Consider the following 26,465-nt stretch of genomic DNA (forward strand, 5'->3'; position numbering starts at 1 on the left):
ATATCCGGAAAGTTCGAAAAAAAGCAACTCATACCTAGGTAGCGACGTAATGTAGCATCACGTTAATTCAATAAAGCCTTGGTTCTATAGCTATTCTCGAGTAAGGGCGTCCAGTCACATTTTCATCTCTCGAGGCGAGAGATCTGCTGTGACAACTTTGTGATCCACACCGGAGGCGTCTCCGGTTTGGCGAAAGCCAATCACCATCTCGGACACATCCTTGCTGCAAGTGTGCGCATTTACGGAGGATGGCGGAATGCGTTATGCGCTGGCCACGTCTCTGCTACTGAGGGGTCGCAGAATGTTCGAGCATCCGAGAGCAGCCTTGGGCTCTGGATTACTGAGTCAGTAAATGGAGCTCCAGCCTTCAATTTTGGATCATCCCTGTCCCTGGATATCGTTTGGTTCAGCCGCAGCCTTGGGGCACCCGGGCTTACTTGTACGAACGAGCTGGCACTGGACGCCCTTTACAACCTTTATTCCCCCGCGGCAGCTTCGAAGCTGGAATACACGGCCTTTCAAGGGCGATTCATCATGCCTGAGGAGGCAAACATTTCCAGAGTCCGGCCATTGCGCCGGGTGCTGCCAGCACCACCAAGACAGCCAGAGATGGAAGAACCGCCTGCACCGCCGGCACCGTCTTCCAGAAAAAACATGGTAGTGGCGGCCTGTACCGCATGTCGCAAGCAAAAGGCCAAGGTACACATTACAGTCATCAATACTAGGACTACAAACACTGCTAATTCTGGCTGTCCTGATAGTGTTCCGGCGAAAGGCCGTCATGCCGTCGTTGTATTCAAAGGCGAATTGAATGCCAGTGGACAACAAAACCGGGAGAGACCAGCGCGCAGGCTCTTAAACGAGGCTACCAAGACATACGAAACTACAAGTCACCTCATGAGGAGCTATTTGAGCTTATAGGAACTTTATCCGATGGCGAGGCTCCACATGTCTTTCGAATAATTAGATCCGGGGCCGATATCACAACAATTCTCAACCATATCAAAGTTGGGAATGTGCTAGTACAAATGGCTGTTGTTCCCGAAACTCGATTACGATATGTGTTGCCATACCGATCAGAAATGCCCGCAGCTTTCATCATAAACAATCCTTACATGGAGTCGAAGATATACGAAGCGGCATCGCTTTACTCAAACCCGTCTCAGTTCACCGCTTTCAATCATGGCGACAGCCTGGACTCGGACGAGTATCAAAATCTCTATGTCAAACCTTTTCACTCGGCAGAGATGATTGATGCGCCATTGGCCAATGCAAAACCATCGTTATGGACGGCAGTTTGTAAGGATGATGTGCTCATGCGAGACATTCTCTCAGTCTGGTTCAGATGCGAGCACCATCTCACCTCGGCTGTTCAGAAAGATTACTTCTTGGAAGACATGGTCGCGAAACAAAAAGACTTTTGCTCGTCGCTGCTCGTCAATATTGTTTTGGCTTATTCATGTGTATGATATCCTCCATCCTAGTTCCTGTTGTACCTGTCCCTGTCTAAGTGTGTCATTAGGTATGTTATCAAAAATTCGCGGATCGAGCAGAATATTGGAATCCCAAAACACTCGGATATGCCTTTGCTGCCGAGGCAAAGCGTCTTTGGGAATTGGAATCGGCCATTCCACGACTCACCACGATACAAGCTAGTATGATTTTCAATGTCTTTTACAACATCTGCGGCCTGGACGAGATTGGGAAGTCTTATAGAATACACGCAATAGAGCTGGCTGAGGAGATTCGGCTTTTTGACAGCCCTCTGGACGAACAGACTGAGGATCCGCGGACAATAAGATTACAGAAGGGCAAGGAATTTCTTGCATGGTCGTTATTTAATTGGGAGACGTAAGTACATTGGCTCCAAGGATTGATCTCTTCTGATTATTTCAGGCTTTCAAGCTTCTCCTTCATGACGCCTCCGAGGCTCAAGAAGCCCCCCGATCTATCCTTTACCAAATCCGTCAGAAGATGCACTCTGGTACGGAGAAGTGTGGTTGAAATACCCACTAAGCCGTAGCCTGATACCATCGAATTTTGGTCAAATGTACAAAGCAAAATCCCAATTGCGGGTCATCATGAACGAATATTGCCAAACGGCCTACATAGAAAAGCAAGAATCTCAGATGACCCTCGATATAGCCGATGAGCTGCTCCGCAAGCTTAAGAACTGGTTTCGTGGCTTACCAGCATCACTTTTACCCAAGACGATTGCACTTCCTGGACAATTGCAACTCCAGTAAGTCCCCCCCCCCCCCCCCTTTTTTTTCCCGAGTAATACCCTCTTATCAATTAAATCTTATTAACCTTGTATTGCTACAGCATGCATTATCACCATCTAGTACTTGCCATATTCGAGCCATTATTGCAAATTTCAACGGGACAAGAGCTTCGCATACGTGAGCTCATTGCCGATGCTAAAAAATATCTCCAAACTCTGGTTCGCCTGTACTATATCCGCCACGGATACGACTCCATGGACCTATTCATCATCATACCACTGATGCTCATTGCCTCGGATTGTGTCGAAGCTGTAAATGATCAAACGCCCACGGACCAGCTTGAACTACTGCGATCCACGCTCATTCTAGCTGCAACAGGCCTGTATAACCAACGCCGGAATCACTACTTGGCTGAAGCATTGTTTCGGGTCGTCTACGGACGAATGAGACGCCCCGAAATCGCCCTGTTAAAAGACTCAATGAAAATGGACGAGAGAGAATGGGATGAGAGGCAGGGGATGGCACAAGCTGTACGAAGCCATTGGCCGGTTAGTATCGTCAGGAAGAAAGAGGATCGAGACGCCAACGTTTTGGCGAATCTTGTAAAAAATTATGCTCACTTGAATGTGGAAAAGGGTTCTAAAGAGGGAGAGTGAAATATTTGAGTTGACGGAAGGAATTAAAAGTGAATTGGGCGTTTTACCTCAACTATCGGTGGAATAAGAATGTGCATTATAGCGACTATGATTGTCAAGGAGCAAATTAGTATAGATTGAGGTGGCAAGGGAAAAGGAGATTATAAGGCATTCTTAACATCATTCATTAATTTATTTAATATTTTGTCTAGCACTTTGACAATCTGGGATCCATCAATCCTATCCCTGCTTAGTCTGCAACCAGCCTCACATATGTCGTATATCGTCTGCTTCTCTTTAACTGCGCATAGTTGATGGAAGCAATTAAAAGGGAACTGGAATATTTCGTCTAATACTCACATAGCGCATTCCATCAGTCCAAATCCCTACTTGGTCCGTAGCACATCATCTGCTTCTCCTTTACTGCACATGTTCCTTCTCCTCTGCCTTGGGAATTCGAACCATGGTAATGGTAATCAAGGCCCCAACCATGGCCGAAGCAAAGCCAAACCACCAGATGGCACGCATACCTTCAAGCCCCACCTCTCCAGAAGGAAGCTGGTCGACTTTGATGCCGATAGAGTCTGCGACAGAGGTGATGATTGCCATGGTCAAGTTCTGTGCCGTAACCAACAGACTGCCAGCAGCGCCCTGGTAGGACCGGGGCACGCTCGAAGTAATGAAGATTGAAGCCGCAGCAAAACTGAGATCAGGCCCAAAGGTCGCCAAAGCCACGCCAGGCATCGACAAGGCCCAATACGAGGTGTTGGGAGTTTGCGGAAGGAAGAATACCGGCCCTAGGCCAAAGCAAATCATGCTTGTGGCAAATATCCAGTGACCAGGGACCACGTGAAGAGTCTTTGAGACGATCCAAGCTGCGAGAATGCCCACAATGCCATTAGGAAGAATATATAATGCTGCCGTGAGAGGAGTGGCCCCCTGATAGCGTATCCAAAACTGAATGGCGTAGAATTGCCACGCGCCGCCTGGATAAGAATACTTTCTTAGCCGAGAATTCAAACGGGCATAGACACGCAGATATGAAACTCACTGTAAGCTCCGAACCCGAAGACGTAGGATACCAACACTGCAACGAACCCAGGTGTCTTCCAAATGCCGCTTGGGATAAGAGGGCGAGCAACACGGCGCTCTACAAAGTAAAACGCGACAAGGAGAATGAAACCAACAATGACCAAAGTATAGGTATACGGATTCCACTGTGCCGCCGAACCCTGCGTAAGCCCAAAAAGAATCAGCCCGCTGCCCAGCGAAGCAAGCAAAGCGCCCATGTAGTCAAACTGCCGTATCGAAGGCACGGCTGCAGCGTTACTATCCGCCGCAGGCCGCATATTGGGTATCGTGTAATAAGCAGCAAGCGCACAAACAGCCAGAAAAATGGCCGTGCTGCGGAATATCCAATCGAGATGGGCAGTAAGGAGACCTCCCTGGACGCAGCCAATCCAGAAGCCAAACGGCGCTCCCGCTGCCATTAGCGAAAAGACTCTAGTCTTGCGGATGCCCGGATTATACACTCGTCCAAGAATGCTCATGGAAGTCGACACGAGCACTCCACCAGCCAAGCCCTGCATAGCTCGAGCTACGAAGAAGAGGATCTTGAGCTCTGCAGAAATGGCAGAGGCGGCCACTGCGTTCCACGCTGCCGCCCACACAAAAGCTCCCACCATGAGTGGTTTCGGGGGGAGCCAGATCAGCCAGCGGCCCGAAAACAATGACGGACAAGCCACTTGCCAACGTCGAAGATCCCACGAGCCAAGGGGTCTGGGCCGGGACTATTCCCAGCGCTTCCCGAAAGACGAACTGGTTCACCACAACCTGGCCCAGAGTCAGCGACAGGATGACCTGCCCAGCCGTGCAAACGAGGACGAAGATGATTTCCGCCAAGAAGCTGCGAAGCTCGGGCGGAACGCCCTGCGAAACGGGATGCGTCGGGCTGCCTCCCTCCTCAAAGAGGCCAGCGGCGGGCGATGAGCCGTTGGCCGTGGCATTATTGACTTGTCTAATTCTCAGCTCGCTCAGCTCGAGGACGGCGGAAGGCGCGGGTTCTTGGACACTGGCAGTGTCTAGAGGTCGGATGGGCGTGCATGGGAATAACGGCTGTTCGCTAAGAGACTGGTCGCCTGGGCTGGGGAGAGACTCGAGAGGTGTCGCGCCGGATAGAGACTGGGAGGACCAGAGATCCTCGCCATGTGCCTCTGGCGGCAGGACGATTGTGGATTGCGTTGTAGACATGTTTGACGTTGATACACTTCTTAGTTTGCAAGTGCGGTAAAGACGGCTGCCTACATGGCCAGCTAGCTGAAGTGGTTGTTGTTATGAGCCTCGACTAGGAATATATGGTTGTAAAGAAGAGATTGCTTCTCTATATAAAGTACAGATGGCTATCGTTAGTTCATACCCATTCCTTCATCACCTTCACAACGGATGCAACCCCAGGTAGCCGCAGGTGCAACTAAGCTCGGATTAGAAAATGGTGGGCTGGTATCAAGACTCTATTGCACTGTGCTAAGAGGCGGTGAGTCATCCCAAAGCAGAACGGTTAGAGAAGTGCCTGTAAGAAGCTATAAAGTGCAGTGAATTGATTGAGCAATCTACCCATTGAAACTCTAACGCATCTATGACATTGACGTGTGTGCCGATTTCTAATATTACTAATTCCCCATCGCTATAGAGCGTCATGTCAAGCCTCATTAGTACTATACTCTAAATCCAAACAAGGTATATGATCGTAAACTAAGACGTTTTACTTGGTCACTTTACAAACTCGCTCACTTAATCATATTGGATCAAGAGCGTCATTTTGCAAAACCGCTTACTCAAGTATATTGGATCAAGAGCGTCACTCTGCAACACGCTCACCCAATCACACCCGCAGACACTTTTCTCGCAAATTGCTGCCCTTCAATGCAGACAGCACGGCAAAGCCCAAAACACACCTCGTAGCCACCCACCCCGTTAGCCCCGGCGTGTAAGCGTTAATGCTCCAAGATCCTTCCATTTAGCTCCGGCTAAAATGCAAGCGACTAGTGCTTAATGTTGCCAGATCAGGAAATGCTTTGCGTCCGGGGAAACTGGCCGTGGAGCAGCACGGACGACTTCCGTACGCAAAGCATCAAACTTTACTAATGAGCAATTCGGATAGCTGAACCGTGTCACTCTTGAACAAATCAAAACCGTAGAAAGTTTGCAATCCAATCACAAAAATGAGATCTTGTCTCTAGGTGGAATCTAAGATAAGAAAGCAATAAATAGTACAAGAATAAAAAGAAGAATTTTTCCCTGAGAAACGCCAGTTTTCGTCTCTACCACCCAATTATAGAACCGGCATACCAATATGTACCAAATAATCCGAAGAGAACACCAGAAGCCAGCAACACCGCAACTGGATCAGAAGGAATAACTAGCGTAAACGTTCAGAATGTTATTCCCAGGAACTCTCACTTTGGGGCAACCCCCCCCCCCCTTGTGCGACTGTTTCCTCCCACGCCAAAAGAAGAAGAAAAGACAAAATCTGTCCTCGCCTCGTGCTTGTAAAATGTCTAATCAAGAATTCGCCGTAGAAATCCTTTTGTGATGATCCTGAGTAACGAATTTGAGCTACTCCATAAAATCGCCTAGCCGAGCAAACGGGCGTACGCCTTGTAAACAACACCTGTATCGTTGCTTTTTCCTTAAAACTCCATTTGGTGAATCCCAGCCATAGCAAAACAACAATCCAAAGACTTTTAAGAATGGCGTTGTTAAGAGGTTTCGGACTAGCAGAGGCGAGATTCACGGCAACAATCTCGCATATTGTGAGCTGAGTGCGCCATCAGTTTGGTTCATTAATTCCAGTTTTGGACCATTCAGGCGAGTCTAGCCATGTAAGAAGCTTCTGTAACAACTTGTTGATATTAACCGGTTTCGAGATGTAATCATCCATTCCTTTTTCTAGGCAGGTTTCACTGTCTCCTCTAAGAGCGTAAGCCGTCATGGCTATAATAGGCACTGGGATGCCACAAGTCCGGATTTTTCTAGTGGCTTCAAAGCCATCCATGACGGGCATGCTAATGTCCATGAGAACCAAGTCGTATGCGTTGGGCGAAGCAGTCAGTAGAGAAACAGCCTCGGCTCCGTTGGAGGCAATGGTAAAATCTTGAAAGCCAAGTGAGCTTAAAACACGACTCAATACTTTTTGGTTGACAAGATTGTCCTCTGCAGCGAGGATTCGTTTGTACGGTGCCATCTCCCTAATCCGGCGTAGCATCTTTTCTTTCTCAGAATCTTGTTGGGACTTTGCGGTTTCTTGATCAATCTGCATGTCAGGAATGCCGAGCTGGTTAGAGTTGGCCATCTTCTTGAGCTTCACCGTAAACCAAAATATGCTGCCGTTGTGCTCGGGGTTCGGTCGATAGCCCATCTGGCCGCCTAATAATTCGGCCAGAGACTTGGCTATGGACAGCCCTAATCCGGTTCCCTGAAATCTTTTTTTCGTGGGCTTCTCGAGTTGCGTAAACGGCTTGAACAAGTTTTGAACATCATCCTCGGGCACGCCGATTCCGCTATCAGTCACCTGGGTGAGTATCGTGTACGATGTTTCGTCTTCAGCAGCTATGGAGGCATCAACTTGGACGGATCCTTTCTCGGTAAATTTGACAGCGTTGTCAATGATGTTCTGGAAGATCTGCCGGAAGCGAAGCGGGTCTCCCTGAGCAGATTTAGGCAGGCCGGGCGCCAAAACCAGTTTGATATATACTCCTGGAATCAGTGTCATCTGTACATTCTTTACCACCGAAGAAATGACGCTCGCGACGCCGACCAAGTCTGTATTGACAGAAAAGTTGCCTGATTTCAGCTTCGAATAGTCGAGAATGCCGTTGATGACCTGCAGCAGAACCTGGCCCGATTCCGAAATGATGTTGACCGTCTCGCGCTGGTCCTCGTCCAACTTTGTGTCGAGCAGGAGAGCACAGGCCGAGAGCATGCCGTGCATTGGAGTTCGAATTTCATGGCTCATATTGGCGAGGAAGTCGTTTTTCAATTTTGCGCTCTCTTCGTAGGCGGCAACGAGCCTCAGCTCGGCCTCTCTACGCTCTGTCAAATCTCGGGTGACCTTGCCGAAGCCGACATGGACGCCGTTTCTATACAAGGCCGTGATGATGACGTTGGCCCAGAAGCGGCTGCCGTCTTTGCGATAGCGCCAGCCTTCATCCTGCACTCTGCCCTCGCGCAGGCAGTTTACAAGCTCGTCCTCGGGCTTGCCAGCCTCAAGATCGTCTTTTCCATAGAATGTCGAGAAGTGCTTGCCAACAATGTCCTCCTTCTTGTAGCCCTTGAGCAGCTCAGCGCCGGTGTTCCAGGTGGCCACGTAGCCGCGGGTGTCGAGCAGAAAGATGGCATAGTCCTTGACCGTCTGGACGAGCAGGCGGAGCACCCCGTCGACGGAGAGGGCGCTCTGGATGATCTCGTCGCCGTCGGCCGTCTTGGACTCGACCCGGTCCCAGTCCAGGACCAGCGACAGCATCTCGTCGCCTCTGAAGATGGGGATGATTCGCGCCGTCCAGGCCACTCCGCGCGCGCTGTAGACGGCGTAGCAGTGTCGAAAGCTGCGGGCGGCCACAGCCTCCTCGATGGCGCGGGCAAGGGGGATCCGGTCGAAGCGCTCCAGCGGCGAGCCGCCGTACAGAGCGGTGAACAGATCCTTGCCCAGGAACTCGTGCCGGCCGCGATGCCACGCGTCCTCGACGCCCTGCGACACTCGCTGGATGCGCAACGCCGGCGACACGACCAGCGTGGGCACAGGCGAGAGGTCGCAGAGGTCGGCCGTGTTGGCGGTGTCGGCCACGCTGATGTTGGTGCTGGAGTTGCTGCCGGAGTTGCTGCCGGAGCCGCTGGTGGCCGCTGCAGCCCCCTGAGAGATCATGATTGCCGCCGGATGCTGACGGGCATCACGCACAGAGTTGCAAGCAGATGCTGTTCGTTGGTGGTTGCGCAGAGGCACAGCAAGCGGCTAGAGGTGCATGAAGAGCTGGAGTACATCGATGGAGGTGCAGTGCATGGAGACCCAGCACGGCGGTTTCCACCCGTCAATTATCAAATATCACAATAGCCGGGCTTGCAGCTGCTATTCTTACTCCTATCCGGCCCGCCATGACGTAAGGGACACCGCAGCGCCTTCTCCGCACAGCATCTGCCCTGGACACCGGCCATGACGCTCTATTAGCGGCCCTGCTGGCATCCTGCTGGTATCCCGCCGGGCTGGCGAGGCGCAAGGCTTAATCTTAGCAAGCGAGCAGCCCGTCAATAGTGCCTCAGCGAAGTTGCGCTGGGCCTCTCCCGAGCAGCGATGGGGCTTCCGGAACGCACGCCCTGCTTACACGGGAGATCACCATTCGTGGTACCGGCGCCTGCTCCACTCTTCCGACCGTCCGGCTTCAGGCGATTCAATGCAAGCGTGGCTTAGCGGGCATGGATCTATATTGGCCTCCAAGGCTCTGTGCGGCGATGGCTTCCAGGGGTGGGTTCGCGGAGCATTGACGCCGTTTTATTAGAAGTGGCGGCACGGGCTAGCTGTGCCTGCAGAGTGCTAGACACAATACACGATGCACGATACACGATAAATGACATCCAGTACCGTACTAGTTCGTGTTCTGTCATACTGAATCAGCTCTTATTGCGTCAATCTCAGGTCATCGGACCTAGATGGTGCCTGGCGTAATCACGCGCATCCATGTGTAGCGCTTGCTAATCGTTTATCCTTTTTCGCCTCCGGAAATTGGCATGTCCTGTTCTGTAAGCCCGTTGTGGCAGAAAACGGTGCCTATATTTGGGTAGTCCGGAATGCCTGCCGCTTATGGAATACATGGATAGCGTGTGGATTTGTCTTTACAACGTCCAGCCTTACGAGGTCATTGCTTTAATGCTTTTAAAGATCAAAGATCAGCACATCACACGTAGTTGTAGAGTGTACAGCAACTATTGGCGACCCGCTTTTACACACGGGTTTAGATAGCAAGGTAAAATTTTTCTCATTCTGGTGCTCTGATTTCTGGTGCCGTCAGTCCGCTATGTTACTCCACAGAAATCTCTAGCAACGCACCCCACAAGATGTTAGCCTGTCAACCTGTGTGCTGAGATATGCCGGTACTTGTATCACGGCAGCCTATTTGTCTCTTGGCAAAACGGATATTGCCTCGTGATACCATTACTTTACCTACATAACAGCCTCAACCTACGTGTCGTACAATCCTTCGAGATGAGTAAAGCCCTATGCTGATTTATATCGTACCCAGGCTAGGTAGTTGCTAGAGAGACCATCTGCAACCCCTCAAGCGCTAGTATGGATGCGAAAGAGGGGTATAGGTACTCGTTCGAATCTTCAATATCGATTTAGTGTTGAGTCAAGACTTTGGCAAAGTGCTGCGGAGCACAATAAGTTGGCTTAGTTCACGTAACAATAATAGAGTGATGGGGCGTTCTGATGTTTATAATACTTTCAACTCAACTTCTTTGCCATAATTTTTGTAACTAATCGCTGGAAATAATTGAATCAGAGACACTGTCTCGCGTCGGCGCCAGTATGGCCCGATGTTACTTCACAGCGAACACCGAATCTCTTCCCCCTGCCCCTCTCGAAGCGCTCCTTTCCTCGGAATCGCGAGTTGGACATTATTTACACGAGCGATCGGATTTAAAACTGCGAGCTGAAGCCCATATCATGGCGAGTTTTCTCACATGCTCCGCACTATTTCCGTTCCTCCAATCTCCAGTACCCAAATATCCGAATCACGCTACCACCAAACCACAATGAACGGCACCAACCGCCCTCCTTTAAACATAGCCATCATCGGCGCAGGCATTGTGGGTGCCCACGTTGCAATCGGTCTTGTACACAGAAATATCCACGTCACCATCTACGAGCAATCGAGCCAGATCAAGGAGATTGGCGCCGGCATCGCATTTCCCACGCCCATTGTGGATTGCATGACAGCCTTGGATCCCGCCATAACAGAACAGTTGCAAAAAATATCTGGCGTCTTTGAGAACCTCAACGCCATCAACGGCTGTAGTGATGAGGATCTGAAACTTCGCCCGGCAGACAAACTATTTGACGTCGTGGTCAAACCATTCACATACCACAGCACTCATCGGGCCCAGCTGCTAGATGGTCTGCTTGCGCTTATACCACCAGAGCATATAAAAATGGGGAAACGTTTGGAAGCAATTACACACAAAGAAGATGACGAAGAGCCTCTTCTTCTTCAATTTTCTGATGGCACTACGGCCGAAGCCGACGCAGGTATGATGATTCTGTCAAGTGTTCGACATGGACCTTTTCGTCAGACGCCTGTTCAAAGAGTCAAAGATGCTGATAAATATGTATAATTCGATTCTTTTAGTCATAGCATGCGATGGGATCAAGTCACAAGTTCGGCGCATTCTCTTGGGCAACGATGATCCAGCGGCTTTGCCTCACTACTCTTATACAAGTGCCTACCGCGGACTAGTACCCATGGAAAAGGCAGAGGCAGCTCTTGGGAAACTCTCCAAAGAATCTGTGTCGTATCTAGGCCGAGGAGCATCTTTGTTTACATATCCCATCGTAAGCAAGAACGCTTTGAATACGGTCGCTTTTGTGCATGATGAGGGCGAATGGCCTGATTTTAAACATTTAACAATTCCGGGGAAAAAGGAAGATGTTGTGGCAGCCTTCTCTCACTTCGGCCCTTCAGTGAGAGATCTTGTGGCAGCCCTGCCGGAAGAGCTCAACCGCTGGGCCATGTTCGACACCTTTGACCACCCCCTCTCGACCTTCGCCTATGGACGCGTCGTTCTCGCGGGAGATGCCGCTCATGCATCTACACCCCATCATGGTGCCGGCGCCGGAATGGGCATTGAAGACGCACTGGTGATGGCAACGCTTTTAAAGAAGGTTGCGGATACTCGAGGCCTGTATGAACGCTCTGGTGCCAAAAACAGAGCACTCGAGGCTGCCTTCAAGGCGTATGATTCTGTCCGGCGAGAAAGGGGACAATGGGTTGTTTCCAGCAGCCGTTTTGCCGGCAACTCAGCGCAGGGGCGCAACCCTGGCATTGGAAGCGATCCTACTTTGTACACAAGAGATATTACGGAAAGGATGAACAAGGTCTTTTCATATGATTGGAAGAGCTCGCTTGTTCAGGCTATAGATGAGTATGAACGTCAATTGGGAGTTTGAGCTAGAGGTAGTAGTATTAGATAGAGCACACGACATAGGTCTTAATACGGGTTTCATGTGATACTTTGAGACTACACATCTTCTCTAAATACCATTTGTAATAACAGAAATGCTTTTGTAAATACGGTTAAAAGCGGCGGCATCTTATTACCTGAATGTGTAAACGATATGCCGCTGAAGCTGCTCTCCGGTCCATGCATAACCGCCTCGGCTAGTCGGCGATTCCAGCCTGCCGATCACCGACCAAGTCTTACAGCAAAGAGCTGCCGAGAAGCTTGCCTGATACTATCGATTCAGACATGAAGAAGAAATTAGGATATTGATTCAAGCTTCCTTAAGCCTCACAAGATATTCTCGTACAAATTACCCAAGTGGCCATATCTAGAACTAACAGCAATGGGGGGGGGCTCTTTTTTAGGCCCATCTGCTTCATCAGCACAGACTTGGCTGTATAGAACACAAGTATAAAAGATATCCAACGTGCTGTGAACATCATCGTTATCCACACATAAATAGTCGCTCGCCCTCGCGTCGGCACTCGATATGCGCGAGACAGCTATTACCAAGGGTCTTTTGCGACCGATGAGGGCGGCCATTGTCCCGATGCCGAAGCCCGTTATGGATTGCCGGTATGCAGCTCCGAATACTACCAAAACGAGACGAACGGTGGAGTACACGCATCTAATTACAAACTGTCTCAAGCGAGTTTGTACTGCCATTACCGTCAATGATGATCATTCAGTTACTTGGAAGTTACCCGCTGCAGCGGCTATTACTTGACATCTTTGACAAATGACGCAAAATGGCCAAACTAAGTGCATGTATACTTGGATATAAAGTGAGTAAACAATCTGTAAAATCGACATGTCAACTCACCACACAACCTCTCTGTTTCATATAGTTTGTGAAATCGCGAGTCTATCATCAATATGGCGTCAATTAGTGTCGGCGCAGGAACCATCAAGGCAGAACATTCTAATCCGAGCAAAGAATATGTATACTCTTCAGCCTGGAGTACCTGCGCAACGCTCACTTTCCATCGTCGGCCAGCACATCTTCGCCATTTCAGACAGCCAAGATGACCTGTATTATTTGATTGGGCCTGATGCTCGTGTTGTTGACGAGACAGACTCTACCGTGCTTCCGGCTTTTGATGATACTCACACTCATCTCATGCTTGCTGCACAGATGCATATCGATGTTCCGGTCCATAGCAAAGAATCTTGGCGGGATACTGGATTTAATTCGCCGCCGCGTCGCCAAAACCGAGTCTGGGGAATGGATCTTCACAACGACGAACTGGCAAGAATTTAATCTTCCAGAGAAGTGACTTCCAACCATTCAAGAGCTCGATGAGATAAGCACTGTGCATTCAATCGTTGTACGAAGAGGCGGCCACAACATGATGGTCAATTCCTGTGCATTGGCGGCTGCCAACATTACCAAGGATACGGCCCCTCCTCCTGGTGGTAACATCGAGAAAGATGCAAGCGGCTAGATGATGGGGTTTATCCAGGACTCTGCTATGGCTCTCGTCTATAAATTTGAAGCTCCGGTTGATGTTGAGACGCGAATTCATGGCTTGGACGTTGCCAGCACCTCTTACGCTTCAACTGGCATCAGCTGCGTTCGGGATTGTTGGGTCTCAAGTTAATGCTGGATGGCGGAATCGAATCAAGTGCAATGGAAGAGCCATATGGGAGAGAAGAGGATTGCGGCTGTGGCTCTCTAAACGAGTATCGAAATTGATTGCTCTGGGACGCGCATACAATGGTTGCTGCTCTAGACCTGGTTGTCCGTCGAGGATGGCGGGTTGGCACGCATGCATTTGGTGACAGAGCCGTGCGAATTCTATTGGATGTATATGAAGAGGTTATGAAACGACATCCCAACATGCCACAGGGGACCCTGGTTATAGAGCATGGAGGATTCGCTTCAGCCGAGCAGCGAGCGCGAGCCGCGGCCCTCAAGATCCCCGTTACTGTCCAATTCCCGCTGCTCCATGACGTTTCCGGCGTATCTGAGTTCTAATACGGCCGTGATAGAGTGTCACAATCTTTCCAGTACGACAATGGCTTGACTCAGGCGTCCTAACCACTGCTGGCTCTGATTTCCCTGTTGGAAGCTATGGCGCGATGCACTCATTAGAGGGCTTGACTACCCGCAAAACAGTCATTGGAGTGCTGAGAGAAGAGCATACTGTAACGCTACCAGAGGCCATTAGTCTCCATACAACAGAGGCGGCCAAGTTCCTGGGCGAATCGCATTTGAGAGGTATGTATGCTGACGCTGGGTCGATTTGCCAATGTTACCATTTGGCGTAAAGACCCATTTGATATGGAACCGGTCTCAGCTGAGCAGGGTGTTGATACGCTTTATACAATTATTGGTGGCCAGGTAAAATACCAAAGTTGGCAGGTGCATCTATTATATGACATGAGCACGCCATAGTTGCAGTTCTAAGAATAACAGATGAGTTTCTTCTTAACTGGAGATATTACATTTTATGGTTGCTGTTAATTTATTGTTAAACAACTTCTCACGTGCCGCCTACAATGGGGCTCCTCTGAAAGTTCCACCTGCTTTGTATTCCTTTCATAGCCCGTAAGAATAAGTCAAAGGGGCGGCGTTCATTGAACAGCTCCTTGGGCAGTTAGAAATTCAAAGTCCACGCCCTTGTCAGCCTGCGTCACGCTCTTCTCATACAAGCCTCTATATCCTCGAGTCGGCTGTCTCCTAGATTCCGCAGGACCCCGAGCTTCCAATTTTCCTTCCAGCCTGTCAATCCTATCCTTCACCCTTGCATCAATCTCAGCAGAGCTAAGCTCTACTTCGAGCTTCTGACTCTCAACATCGCAGTGTATTATATCCCCGTTTTTCACAATCGCCAACACACTTTCCGGCAAAGCAGCCTCTGGCGAAATATGCAAGACAATGCTCCCTCCCGCCGTGCCAGACATGCGCCCGTCCGATAGACGCAACATGTCCTTGACTCCGCGAGCTGCGAGCTTACGTGGAATGGGAATCAGCCCAGCCTCCGGCATACCTGGGCTTGAAAAGCCAATAGGGCCTATTCCCTGCAGAACCAAAACGCAGTTCTCGTCAACGTCCAGGTCTGGATCGTCGATGCGCCTAGCAAGATCCTCAAGGCCGGCAAACACCACGGCTCGGCCTCGGTGCTTGAGCAAGTGTCGGTACTTGCTGGCACTGGCTTTGATGACAGCCCCCTTTGGCGCAATATTCCCATACAATACGGCGAGACTCGAGCATGGGTATAAAGGTTCAGCCAAAGGTCTAATAATTTGTGTAGAGAAAGGAAAGGATCGGAAATTCTCAGCATCCAGAGCTTCTCCAAGTGTTTCGCCTGTTATTGTCAGAGCATCCAGCTTTAGGAGGGGTCGCAGAGTCTGAAAAAGAGCAGGAATGCCACCCGCATTGTGAAAGTCAGTCATGTAGTTATCGCCGCTGGGCTTGAGATCAACAAGCAGAGGTGTCTTCTCTCCTATCTCATGCACTGTCTGCAGCGTGATTTTGTCGTAAATCTCCGGATGGCGATTTGCAATAGCAAGCAGGTGGACAATGCCGTTCGTAGAACCCCCAATTGCTTGCAAAACAGTAATGGCGTTGTGAAAAGACGCTTCCGAAAGGATCGATTGGAGTGTACGCTTGTCTTGAGCCCCTCGTACGGCATTTGCGCCAGTCTGTTCTGCTATCCTCAGCCGGGCACTGGAAACAGCAGAAGCGGTTGCGCCGCCTCGTAGAGGTACAAGTCCAAGAGCAGCTGTCAGGCAAGCCATGGTACTCGCCGTGCCCATGACGCCACAAGTTCCAACCTGTTCATCATTTGTTAGTTGGTTAGATACTCTGGTGGAGTAATCTCGCTCACTGTCGGCGCAAGCTCCTCATTCAGAGCAGAGATATCTTCAATATCCATCTCATTGGCTCGGAAAGCAGCCCAATTATTGCGACAATCAGTACAGGCTCCGATGCGACCGCCTCTGAAGCTTCCTGGCATCATTGGACCCGTTATCAAGGGCAATACGGGCTTATTTGCTGATATCCCGCCCATTAACTGAGCCGGAACAGTCTTGTCGCATCCTAATTCACGAGGAGTTATTAAAGAAAGGCAGATCAACAAGTAAATCACCAGATCTCACCACCAATAACAATGCATGCGTCCACCGGCTGCGCCTTGATCATCTCTTCGGTATCCATGCTCATAAGATTCCGTAAAAACATGCTAGTCGGAGTAGAAAACGATTCGTGGACGCTGATAGTTGGGAAATCAATGGCCAGTCCGCCGTTTAGCTGGACACCCCTCTTTGCGGCCTCGATGAGCTGCGGGACATTGCCGTGGCAAGGATTGAAGCCCGAATAAGTGTTGACTATGCCAATAATGGGTCTCGAAAGCGCATCTTCGCTATATCCCAATGCCTTGATGAAGACTTTGCGAAGAAAGAGAGAAAAGTGAGGGTCGCCATAGTTTGACAGGCCTTGTCTCATGCCGACTGCGGGTTGGATTTGACGCGAGAGATCGTAGTCGGCCATTGGATCTGGCATACCACTGGTGTTTTGGCCTCCATTCTTCGAATGTTCCTGGTTCGGCATTTTGAAATGGTTTCTTTCTCAAAAATTCCAGAATATCGAATAATGCTAGTATTGAGCAGCGAGCTCTGCTATTTTGTATGCTCCAAATTGCGTGATCATTCGCTCTCAGCAGAGATCGGTTTCCAAATACGGCAACTATAGAGGGGTAGGCGGGCGCCATCCCAAGAATTCTCAGCCTCGTTCCAAGTCGCCATCTAGAGCGTGAAACTACCTAGTAGTTTCACTTAAATTCTATGAATCCACTTCGAGTTATACTTAATTTTTTTTTGGGTATTCTAAATTTATCAGAATATGCTTCGAGCAGACGCGGCGTCGATCCTTAAGCAGCCTCACACAAGGCCTTTGTGCTTGTACAGGGTATTGCTCAGTCTGACAATTGGGACATATGATGGCATCGCCAATGTATCATAATTGGTTGAACTTGAGCATCTTCGGGAATGATAATTACTTTAGAATTATTTTCTCACAGATAGATAAAACTAAATATGTTTATAATAAGATTGAGGTCTCGGTAGCTTCACAGAAGAAATAAAGAATCTTTTCCCCGGATCCATCTAGATTCTTGCTTGCGACGTCTTGGTTACACAGAATAGAGGCGCACAGCGTCATTAAAAACCACTTTAAAGCTCTAGCTTATCTATGACTTCCAATTCGCTATAACAACCTACTGACCTATGGGGCTCTAGAGCTTGAACCGGGTCGCACACCTAGACTAACAGATGCCAAGAAGCAATCAACCCAAACAATATACTGCCGCTCTGCTAGCCTGACTGCTGTTATTCCCCCAGACTTATACCCAGTAGCATAAATGAGTAACAGATTGCAAGAGTAAGACTGACCTAAGGCTGTGAGCTTGATACAGCCTAAGATGTACTGGAGCACAAGTGGAGCGAGGTTCAATTACTAGTTTTGACACATTAGACATGACTTGAATCGGATAATGTTGGACGCGATCTAATAGGCAATATTGAGTAACAAAAAGATGCGAGGGTCGATGCTTATCTTGGGATGAGTAAAGAAACACGTAAGATGCATAGTATCTCAGAAAAACTGAAAGATTGTTGATTAGTAGTGAAACGGTAATATATTCAAGGCAAGGTGTCTAAAGTTGTCTTGGGACGACAAGAGAAATGAATAATAAAAGTAGGGCTATTGGTTACACAGCCCGCCGGATTCATCGACCATATCCTCAGGTTTCGTGAATGGTACACATTATATAAGACATGATAGTAGTCATATTGTTTCAACCTCCCCAGTCTGAGTGAGCGGTACACGTTATATAAGACATTACGGTAGTAATAACACTCAAACGCCGCATCTAGACATGATTGGCGGCGTGCTTTGCAATTGAAGCATACAATCAGCCATCTCGCACCAGAATTGAGAGCTCAAATCTTGCACCTTCAAAAACAACAACATCAAAAAGTTCAGCCAAAGCATATCTCACTACTTCATCGTCATCATCATGCATTTCTCCAAGCTACTTCCCAGTGGCATTGCCTTTACTACAGCGCCATATGGCAGCTCGTGCATACTTTCCAATTGATAGATGCAACCACCTATCTCGGCCGCCACTATAATACCAGATACTACGATGGATCTCGCCAAGGCCACGGAAATCGCCCATCCGGATCGCGCAAGAATTTTGCAGTAGTCTCCAGCACGTTTCTGTTAGTCATAAGTTCTGAAACCGGCGCTTTCCGCGATGGGTCTTGGGGATGGCGAAGAAAAAAAAATTGCGTATCCCGGTGGCCTAGTCTAGCTCGACTCCTAGTTGATAGCTTCTTCAACAACATTACGAGTACGACCTGCAGGTACGAAGATGCTCCATGTCAAATATGAACATTTCATCTTGAAATACTATTTTAATCTCCATGTTACTCAAGATTCAATGATGTGAAGCACAAAAGAGCAGCATGGCGGCCACTATTTCAAGCGTATTCGTACATCGTACAGTAGGGCGCGTTCCTGTAAGATTCACCGAAATCCACTTCTGCAAAAGCTCTTGGCGCGCCGGTAGTCTAATCCATAATTCTCTAGTCTAAAAGTTATCAATCAATAAAAGTCCCCCTAATGTCCGTTTCCCAGATTCTGGGAACCTCTGTTTGTGATTCTCCTGGCCTTGCCCATAGTCTTTTTTTCATTCTTTGTGCCTTGTAGAGACGCCAGTTGTTGGTTCCCACAATTAGATATAATACCAGCCCCAAAATGACAGCTGGTGCGTCTACCCTCTCCCCTATTGTGCATGAAAACCCCATTGTATTACCCCAGGGTTTAATCCAACGCCGTTTTGTACTTTATTTTGTACTAACTGTTGTATATTTAGCAACTCTCACTACTACTGGAGACCTGTCAGTAATGACATATCCCGATGGCGGTCTTCAGGCATGGCTGGTCGTCCTGGGCTCCTGGGCTTGTATGATCCCCTCCATGGGTCTTCTCAACACCATGGCTGTGTTGCAGGCAAGACTCTCGGAGAATGAGCTACGAAACCTACCAGAATCAACCATTGGCTGGATTCTGAGCAGTTACGCCTTTTTCTTATACTTTTGCGGCGCCCAAGTTGGTATGGAAAAGCTTTCATTTCTATCTTCTTCGACATCCCTGGATTGAGGTTGTGGTACGGGGAAGGTAGATGTACGCTGATATATGTAATGGAATGGGCAGATTGCTAACTTGTACACTTGTCAGGGCCTATTTTTGATGCATACGATGTCAGAGTCCTCGTGATACCGGGAAACATTGGCATCGTCGTGTCCATGATGCTAATCGGACTATGTAAAGGTCAGTATACCCGTCTTGTTCGAGCACATCTCTTCTCATACTCACACCCATTCACAGAATTCTATCAATTCTTCCTCTGCTTCGGCCTCCTAGGCGGTGCCTCTGCCTCCCTCCTTTTCAATCCCGCCATCGCCATCATCGGCCACTATTTCGATAAACGCCGTGCCCTCGCCACCGGCATCGCCTGTACCGCCGGCGGTCTCGGCGGCATCATCTTCCCTCTCATGATCCTCTACATCACTCCTGAGATTGGCTTCGCCTGGGCTACCCGCTTCATCGGCTTCATTTGCCTCGCCATGGGAGGCATCTCCATCACCTTTATGAAAAAGCGACTGCCTCACAACAAGAACACCAGCATTAGCCCCGGCAGTGCTATTGACTTGAAGGCTCTTCGTGACCCTAAATACGCCCTTACTACCCTTGCCGTTTTTCTGGTTGAATTCGCCGTGTTCATCCCCTACACTTACATCTCCTCCTACGCAATCCACGCCGGCATGCCTACCCAGCGAGCCTATCTCCTCAACGCTCTTGTGAATGTCGGAGCAATTCCTGGCCGTGCTCTGCCAGGATTTGCTGCCGATCGCTTTGGTGCTTTCAACGTCTTGGCCCTCACATCTACTACTTGCGCAGCCCTAATCTTTGCGTTGTGGTACACTGCCGGCACCAACGAGTCTGCCATCTACTCTTTTACTGTGCTCTATGGCTTCTGGTCCGGAGCTGCGATTAGCATTACGCCAGTCTGTATCAGCAGGGTATGCAACATCGAAGACATTGGCAAGCGGACTGGCACAGCCTTTTTCATCGCAAGCTTTGGTGTTCTCATTGGCCTTCCTATTGCGGGCGCTATTCTGCGAGCAGACAGCGGCTCTTATGACGGCGTCATTATATTTGCGGGTGTCTTTTACGCAGCGACTGTTTTCACGCTTTACCTTGCTCGAGGTGTGGCGGCTGGCTGGGGACTCAAGGTTCTCTTTTGAACCAGCACTAATCGCTTGATCTCGAATTGGAGTTTGGTGAAAGCGAACATGAGCGTTTCATTTTAATTCTCTTAAGTCTATTATACATCAAAACTATGCCTGTGGAGGCCAACATATCCATTTTGGGGGAAATAGTATAGAACAAGACGCCCAGACTCCATGCACAAAGCATATGCGCATTCTTTGGCGAAAAGGAATAAAGGAAAAGATAGGATAGAACAAAAGGGCAAAATAGAATAGAAAACAAAGCCAAATTAAACGATAATGAAAGCAAATAAAGACACATCACTCTTCAAGTGATGTTCTTGAGCGATACGGGTGTCCACTTCTTCTTCTTGCCACCCTTCTTGCTCACGGTTTGCTTGACCTCCGTCTCTGCAACAACATTCACAGCTTTAGTGGCGTTTTGAGAAGCACCCCAGACCGAGCCCGCATTTGAAGCAGAATTTGCGTTTTTACTCTGCATTTGGGGGGCTTTCGGCAAAGGTTTCAGCTCAGGAAACGTTTCTCGTTTAACCCACACGGGGGCTTTGGCTGCTGCCTTGATCGCTGGTCTGGCTCTGCGAGCAAGCGACGGAAATTCAGGATGTTGCTCATCCTGATTACCCGGCTGAGATTGCGCTCTAACTTCGTATAGCAACGAATTGGCCCTGTCATAACTAAGAAGCTCTGTTAGCTAAAACACAGATACACAGCCAGCGTCGGGATCTTGCTTGCTTACATTTCAGTCTTCTCGGGCTGCCGCGATTCCGTGAGTCGTTGCCACTCGTATCTAGCCATTGTAGCATACTCAAACAACGCCCGGACACCCGAGAAGATATGCTTTTCGCCGAGGTCTCGGGCCCTCGTACCACTGCAGTCCACAACATCTGGGGATGCATCATTCTCTGAAAGAAGGTAAAGTGTCTCCACGATGCGGTCTTCCATATCAGGGGCGCATTGCCCAAGAGCCTCGTGTATCGGTCGTCGGCCTAAACCATCCTCCACATTCACATCAGCACCACCCTTTATGAGGGCGCTGACCACATCAGAGTATCCAAATCGACAAGCGATGTGCAACAAAGTGCTCTGTGTAGACTTGCAAATGACTGCATTCGTCGATACCTTTCTACGTCGTTGAACACGCCGCATTTGTTCTATGAGAAAGGTAACGATTTCATCATGGCCTTGAACCATGGCGTGAAACAGAGGTAGGTTTCCTTCACCATCGGCTTGGAAAAAGCTGACTTTCTGTTTGACAAGCATCGAAACGACTGCAAGAGACCCCCCGCCTGCTGCAACATGTAGAACTCGCTGCTCCTTGGGACAACAGGCCAATGACTTCCAACATTTTGGCCCACACGAATGACTGCGAGAACCTTGTATGGGAAGATTGGAATCGGCGCCAAAGCGAATTAAGACTTGCGCAGTTCTAGCGATCTTGGCGTTCCATAGAGCAGTTTCTAGGTCTTGTTGCCCTTCAAACCGGGCAAACATTTTGAACTGCGCCCAAGGTACCCTTTTTCTCACAGCGATGTGAATTGCCGCAAAGCCGAATGCGCTGTACGTGTTCGGATCAGCACCGCGTATCAGGAGATACTCTGCCATCCTTGGAAGAGCATAGCTACATGCGATGCGAAGAGCCCCGTCCAGTGCGCCAAGACTGTTACTATGAGGCCTGGCCACGGAAATATACAGGGACTTGAGGTCAGGATAAAGAGCGGCATCTTCATCTAGATCGGATCCGTGTTTGAGAAGTTGAATTGCTACTTTGGGAGCGTCTTGAAGTAGGGCGTAATGGAGAAAGGTGAAACTTTGCATCAAAGGAAACGGTCTACAATCATTAGCCAGCAGTTCTGCATCAACGAAGCCGCCATATATTCACTTACCCTCTCAATCTCGGGCCATGCTGGCGAAACATCAGCCACTGGATCAGATGCTGCGAGTCGTGTTTGACGGTATGCATAAACACATGCGAGACCGCATGATCGATTCCTTTCGACGCGGCCCGTTTATCGAAAGCCCTAGCAAAGAGTTTATCTGAGATTGCCCAGTAAAGTCCACGGCTGCAGCGGCTGAGAGAGCTCAGATCTTGGGGATTCTTCACGTCGCCGATGATCTGCTCAAAGACTTCTGTGGGTAAGTCGTCGAATCCGCACATTGTAGCGAGCATGACGGGAGAGCGTTATCAGATATTTGTTGGCACTCTCAAAAAGATGCAGGATAATCGAAGACACCAAAAAAGCTGAATTGATGATGGAGAAATGAAAAGAATATGGACTCTTGACGGCTCAGATGCGATGTTTGTCTATCGGAAATTTAGAGTTGCAAAAGCAAGAAAGATGGCTTAACTTCGACAGCCACAGATGTGCAGATGCCGAGTAGAAATATCGGGGCCACAAAAGCCAACAATGCCTCTTTAGCAGTGTTCAGTCGAAATATCGTAAATTTATAAAACGTGTGGCTGTTCTTTGTGTTTCAGAGTTGATCTGATGTGAATTGGTCTGGTCCAATGTGAATAGCAGCTGACAGAAGGTGAAGAGCAGGAGGAGAGCAGGCAATGCGCGCTACAGCTGCCTCGTGCGGCCTCGAGTTAAGAATTCTGCCAAGCCTGGTATTTCGTTTGCATGGAACACATGGTCGATAGACAAAACTTTTGTTGCAAATATTGGCTACAGCAATGTAAGCGAGATCGAAGTCAGTCCGTCGGCCATCACCGCCTTGCGTCACGTTTATATCGCCAGATCTCAGAACTCTATCTGCCACAAGCCTAGCCATATCATGTCTAGCCATACCTCGGTAGGCAACAAACTTCCAACTCAGATACTGTTGGATACTCATGTGCAACAATTAAGCCTTGAGCTACCAGCTCCATCTGTCACGCTAGCTAACCTGCCTTGCCTCATGAACTGTCTACTTTTAACCTACTAAAATAGTTGCCTCATTCATGATTGGATATGTAACTTGCCTTATTCTTGATTGGCCATGTAACCCGAGATGTATACTTATTCATTCAACATGTTGATCAACTCCCTGAACCTTTCTGTTTCGTATGTTCTTTGCATTATGCCTACTAACGCTTGCAACAAAAAAGCACAGATGAAAACATAGAACAAATCTATACGCATAAGCATTATCGAACATCTCTTCGTGTACGTGCCACAAGGCAACCAAGGTATCATGTCGTAAATCGTAAACCCAAAAAGAAATCTATCTCATAAATGCATCTACATTTTGTAGGGCGTTTCTTTCCTGACGATGTATACTTCGCCCACAAGAACCACACATCCGACAATCATCGCAATGGAAATGATGGGAAGATTCACGCGCGCAAAGTCGAGACTTCTTACGCGAATATGCTTCCTGGCGAGGATGTCGCGCCAAAGCAGACCAGCCAACGAAGCGCTGAACGCAGCACTGAACGCACCGTAGTTGACGCCGAGAGCCATGCTGTACACAGTTGCCCAGAACGTTCTGTCGCTAATGGGGACACCACTCACTACATGGATCTGTTGCCACTTCTGGATGATCCGGCATAGCAGTATCGTGGTCCCAATGTTTGTCCCTGCAAACTTTAATCCAGTTAGCTTTGCGACTACAAATGACTTTGGGGTTATACATACGTTGCATAGAATAACAGAAAGGAAGCCCATCCCCCCCAATAGCACCGACTGTCCCAGTTCTCTTTACCCAGTGCTCCCACCCATAGGCAAAGACTGGCACCCAGCCTTTTGTTACCAGCCCTTGTACAAGGATAAACATGCAAAAGGCGAACGGAACCAAGGCGAACGGGAGGTGGAGAACAACGGCAGCAGCCGTGGGAAATGTCTCTTGGCACCATCTGAGCGTGTCCTGGCCAAGCGACATCAGGGTGGCTGGCCCGTGCGGCCCATGGATAGATGCCATTGAGTTTCGGCGTCTTCTTTCTAAATCTTCATCCGACTGGGGCACAAAAAGACCTTGTGGGGGCGAATCAGAGCCAGTTTGGTTTAGAATGCTCTTTTCTTCGAGCGAGTTGACCTCACTTGTCATGTTTCCTTTCTCCTGTTTCTCTGTATAGCCATTATGTGGGGATATCGAGCGTTCCAAATGGGCCGATGACATTGCTGCCAGGACACGATCATCAGTATTTTCGACCAGGAGAATCGCAGGAGTCGGAGCGTGTCCCTCAGCATGGACAGCAGGATTTAGTATCGTTTTCCCGTCTTTCACGTGTGCAGCTGGCGGACTGGTATTATTCAATTCGTAAACACCGTCTGATTCTTGGAGCTGTGCGTCTTTCGATTCCAACTTTGGAGATGAAGAGCCAGTCTCGCCTCGCACTTCGTGGTTGGCAGCGGAAGTCTGTCTTGCTTCTTCGGCTTGTTGAAATTTTCTCTCGGCTCGTGCAATTTGTGCATCTTCGAATTCTTCTCTACCCTTTCTCGCAATGTCTCGGGTTTCCTTTCGGTGGTACCATCCAAAACCAATATCCCAGCAGAACATGACAAAGGCTGCCGGAAGAGTGACCCAAAACACGGGGTGGGCGCCGCTTTTGGCACTTGCAGCGTTGATTGCCAGGACAGTGACCAAAGTAGCAGCCATAATGACAGCGCCAAATGCGGCTCCGCCCTTGTCAAGAAATGGATTCATGATTTCTTCAAGCGACAGCAACTTGCCTTCTTCGTTGTTTGCAAGATCGGCCTCGTCTTCGTCAACATGGCCTCTTGCATGGGGGATGTTGGGGTTCACAGGTTTCTTGGCTTTGACTTCTTCTGGAAGCTCGTGCATCTTGATGGAATACGGAATGAGGTCCTCATTTGCAAAGACGATGTATAGCAGAAAAGGGAATAGAACAATGGCAGTAACGACGACAGGAACAATCATGTTGGCGGTATAGTGGATGAATTTGATGTTGAAGGCTCCCGCAAGGACAAGATTCGTCGGGTTAGAAGAAACCAAAATGGCAGATGCGACATTCGCAATAGCAAACTGAGTGTGAATCCATGCTCTCGGATGAATGATGTTGCTCGAGACTCTAGTCATGTAGGCCAAGAAGGCAGTTCCTGACAGAATGATGGGATCATTGCCAATGAAACTGCCCAAGCCAAAGAAAAAAGCATAGAGGTAGAAGAAGAGTCGATGCCCAACTTTGCCGCCCTTTTGAAGCACTTTGAATGCCAAGTATCGGATGAGGCCAGATGCGTCGATCGATATGGCGATGTAGGCCAAGGTGAGGAAGAAGGCCATAATATCGATTGGTGAAATGTTATCGGCGCCGATGATGCCATCGTGGACTTCTTGACGGCCAATAGCCAAGATGGCCAGTAGAAATAAGTCTGCGATGAGAGGTGCCGTAACAAAGTTCATGGGGAAGTTGAGCCGTACCCATGGCTTGATTTTGCCATTGTCGTCGTCTTCAGCAAGCGGAGGAGGGCGATACCGCCGTTTAGGAATAACTCTTAGAGCTCCAAGACTGTCTTCAAAGAGATCTGATATCTTCCGGGGTATGTAGATGGGGATGTGAAATGGACACAGCACATTGACGTCTGGTTTAACAAACAAAGAAAGTCAATAAACCATTATTTGTTCTCATGGTACAACAGTGCCACAACTCACTTGTGAGAATAAACACTATCAGCGTGATGATGGACCGCCAGTCCTTGATCTGGCTCGTCGACAGAGGATCACCGTCGCTCTGAGCCATGTCGACGATGGCGGCTTCGTCAAGCAGGACCGCGATGATGTAATGAGTCTGGCTCAAATTTGACTGGTGAGCAGGGAAGATGCTGAAGGGAATGAGTAGGCAGGTCGCTCCAGCTCCGCCAATTAGTAGGCTCACCGCCTAACTACAGGCCTCTTCAGGTCACTAACCCGCTACAACTGATCCGCAGATGCTGGCCAGGCTGCTGTATCAAACGAGCGCTGAAGCGTTGAAAGATTTCGAGACCAGCTTTCTCGTCTGCCTTTTCCACCATCAGCACAATGAGCTCTTGGAGATCAGGAAAAGAAAAAGAAAAAAAAAGGCAATCGTCAGACTCTAGCATCAAGACAATGCACTAAG

The 26,465-nt window shown here is 49.0% G+C and overlaps 12 protein-coding genes across 12 annotated transcripts; 6 read left to right on the forward strand and 6 right to left on the reverse strand.

Annotated features, from left to right (window-relative positions):
* Positions 1-534: 534 nt before the first annotated feature.
* On the forward strand, positions 535-2,023 carry TrAtP1_003137 (uncharacterized protein; the record flags this gene model as incomplete). Its single annotated transcript, XM_066111757.1, has 4 exons — positions 535-699; positions 762-1,463; positions 1,523-1,851; positions 1,897-2,023. The coding sequence occupies 4 exons, from the start codon at positions 535-537 to the stop codon at positions 2,021-2,023; spliced, it is 1,323 nt and encodes a 440-aa protein (XP_065967836.1).
* Positions 2,024-2,081: 58 nt separating this feature from the next.
* On the forward strand, positions 2,082-2,881 carry TrAtP1_003138 (uncharacterized protein; the record flags this gene model as incomplete). The annotated part of the gene is made up of 2 exons (XM_066111758.1): positions 2,082-2,242; positions 2,326-2,881. The coding sequence occupies 2 exons, from the start codon at positions 2,082-2,084 to the stop codon at positions 2,879-2,881; spliced, it is 717 nt and encodes a 238-aa protein (XP_065967837.1).
* Positions 2,882-3,104: 223 nt separating this feature from the next.
* On the reverse strand, positions 3,105-5,879 carry TrAtP1_003139 (uncharacterized protein). The gene is made up of 2 exons (XM_066111759.1): positions 3,912-5,879; positions 3,105-3,846 (listed from the first exon to the last, which is right to left on the reverse strand). The coding sequence occupies exons 1-2, from the start codon at positions 4,543-4,545 to the stop codon at positions 3,281-3,283; spliced, it is 1,200 nt and encodes a 399-aa protein (XP_065967838.1). The 5' UTR covers positions 4,546-5,879; the 3' UTR covers positions 3,105-3,280.
* Positions 5,880-6,046: 167 nt separating this feature from the next.
* TrAtP1_003140 (uncharacterized protein) lies at positions 6,047-9,621 on the reverse strand. Its single transcript, XM_066111760.1, has one exon. The coding sequence runs from the start codon at positions 8,778-8,780 to the stop codon at positions 6,690-6,692; it is 2,091 nt and encodes a 696-aa protein (XP_065967839.1). The 5' UTR covers positions 8,781-9,621; the 3' UTR covers positions 6,047-6,689.
* A 796-nt stretch (positions 9,622-10,417) lies between these two features.
* Positions 10,418-12,201, forward strand: TrAtP1_003141 (uncharacterized protein). Its single transcript, XM_014087710.2, has 2 exons — positions 10,418-11,156; positions 11,257-12,201. Exons 1-2 carry the CDS (start codon positions 10,592-10,594, stop codon positions 12,072-12,074), a joined length of 1,383 nt encoding a protein of 460 aa, XP_013943185.2. The 5' UTR covers positions 10,418-10,591; the 3' UTR covers positions 12,075-12,201.
* Positions 12,202-12,945: 744 nt separating this feature from the next.
* On the reverse strand, positions 12,946-16,778 carry TrAtP1_003144 (uncharacterized protein). The gene is made up of 3 exons (XM_014087712.2): positions 16,232-16,778; positions 15,961-16,172; positions 12,946-15,907 (listed from the first exon to the last, which is right to left on the reverse strand). Exons 1-3 carry the CDS (start codon positions 16,680-16,682, stop codon positions 14,705-14,707), a joined length of 1,866 nt encoding a protein of 621 aa, XP_013943187.2. The 5' UTR covers positions 16,683-16,778; the 3' UTR covers positions 12,946-14,704.
* Positions 13,068-13,388, forward strand: TrAtP1_003142 (uncharacterized protein; the record flags this gene model as incomplete). The annotated part of the gene is made up of 1 exon (XM_066111761.1): positions 13,068-13,388. One exon carries the CDS (start codon positions 13,068-13,070, stop codon positions 13,386-13,388), a length of 321 nt encoding a protein of 106 aa, XP_065967840.1.
* TrAtP1_003143 (uncharacterized protein) lies at positions 13,845-14,105 on the forward strand (the record flags this gene model as incomplete). Its single annotated transcript, XM_014087711.2, has 1 exon — positions 13,845-14,105. One exon carries the CDS (start codon positions 13,845-13,847, stop codon positions 14,103-14,105), a length of 261 nt encoding a protein of 86 aa, XP_013943186.2.
* A 1,705-nt stretch (positions 16,779-18,483) lies between the features above and the next one.
* TrAtP1_003145 (uncharacterized protein) lies at positions 18,484-20,703 on the forward strand. Its single transcript, XM_014087713.2, has 5 exons — positions 18,484-18,652; positions 18,723-18,900; positions 19,009-19,248; positions 19,374-19,466; positions 19,524-20,703. The coding sequence occupies exons 2-5, from the start codon at positions 18,891-18,893 to the stop codon at positions 20,441-20,443; spliced, it is 1,263 nt and encodes a 420-aa protein (XP_013943188.2). The 5' UTR covers positions 18,484-18,652; positions 18,723-18,890; the 3' UTR covers positions 20,444-20,703.
* A 32-nt stretch (positions 20,704-20,735) lies between these two features.
* Positions 20,736-22,583, reverse strand: TrAtP1_003146 (uncharacterized protein; the record flags this gene model as incomplete). Its single annotated transcript, XM_014087714.2, has 3 exons — positions 20,736-21,102; positions 21,165-22,256; positions 22,312-22,583. 3 exons carry the CDS (start codon positions 22,581-22,583, stop codon positions 20,736-20,738), a joined length of 1,731 nt encoding a protein of 576 aa, XP_013943189.2.
* A 1,066-nt stretch (positions 22,584-23,649) lies between these two features.
* On the reverse strand, positions 23,650-23,871 carry TrAtP1_003147 (uncharacterized protein; the record flags this gene model as incomplete). The annotated part of the gene is made up of 1 exon (XM_066111762.1): positions 23,650-23,871. The coding sequence occupies one exon, from the start codon at positions 23,869-23,871 to the stop codon at positions 23,650-23,652; it is 222 nt and encodes a 73-aa protein (XP_065967841.1).
* Positions 23,872-23,902: 31 nt separating this feature from the next.
* On the reverse strand, positions 23,903-26,108 carry TrAtP1_003148 (uncharacterized protein; the record flags this gene model as incomplete). The annotated part of the gene is made up of 3 exons (XM_066111763.1): positions 23,903-23,994; positions 24,046-25,950; positions 26,021-26,108. 3 exons carry the CDS (start codon positions 26,106-26,108, stop codon positions 23,903-23,905), a joined length of 2,085 nt encoding a protein of 694 aa, XP_065967842.1.
* Positions 26,109-26,465: the final 357 nt, after the last annotated feature.

The sequence above is a fragment of the Trichoderma atroviride genome, chromosome 2 (assembly GCF_020647795.1).
Source record: "Trichoderma atroviride chromosome 2, complete sequence".
NCBI lineage: Eukaryota > Fungi > Ascomycota > Sordariomycetes > Hypocreales > Hypocreaceae > Trichoderma > Trichoderma atroviride.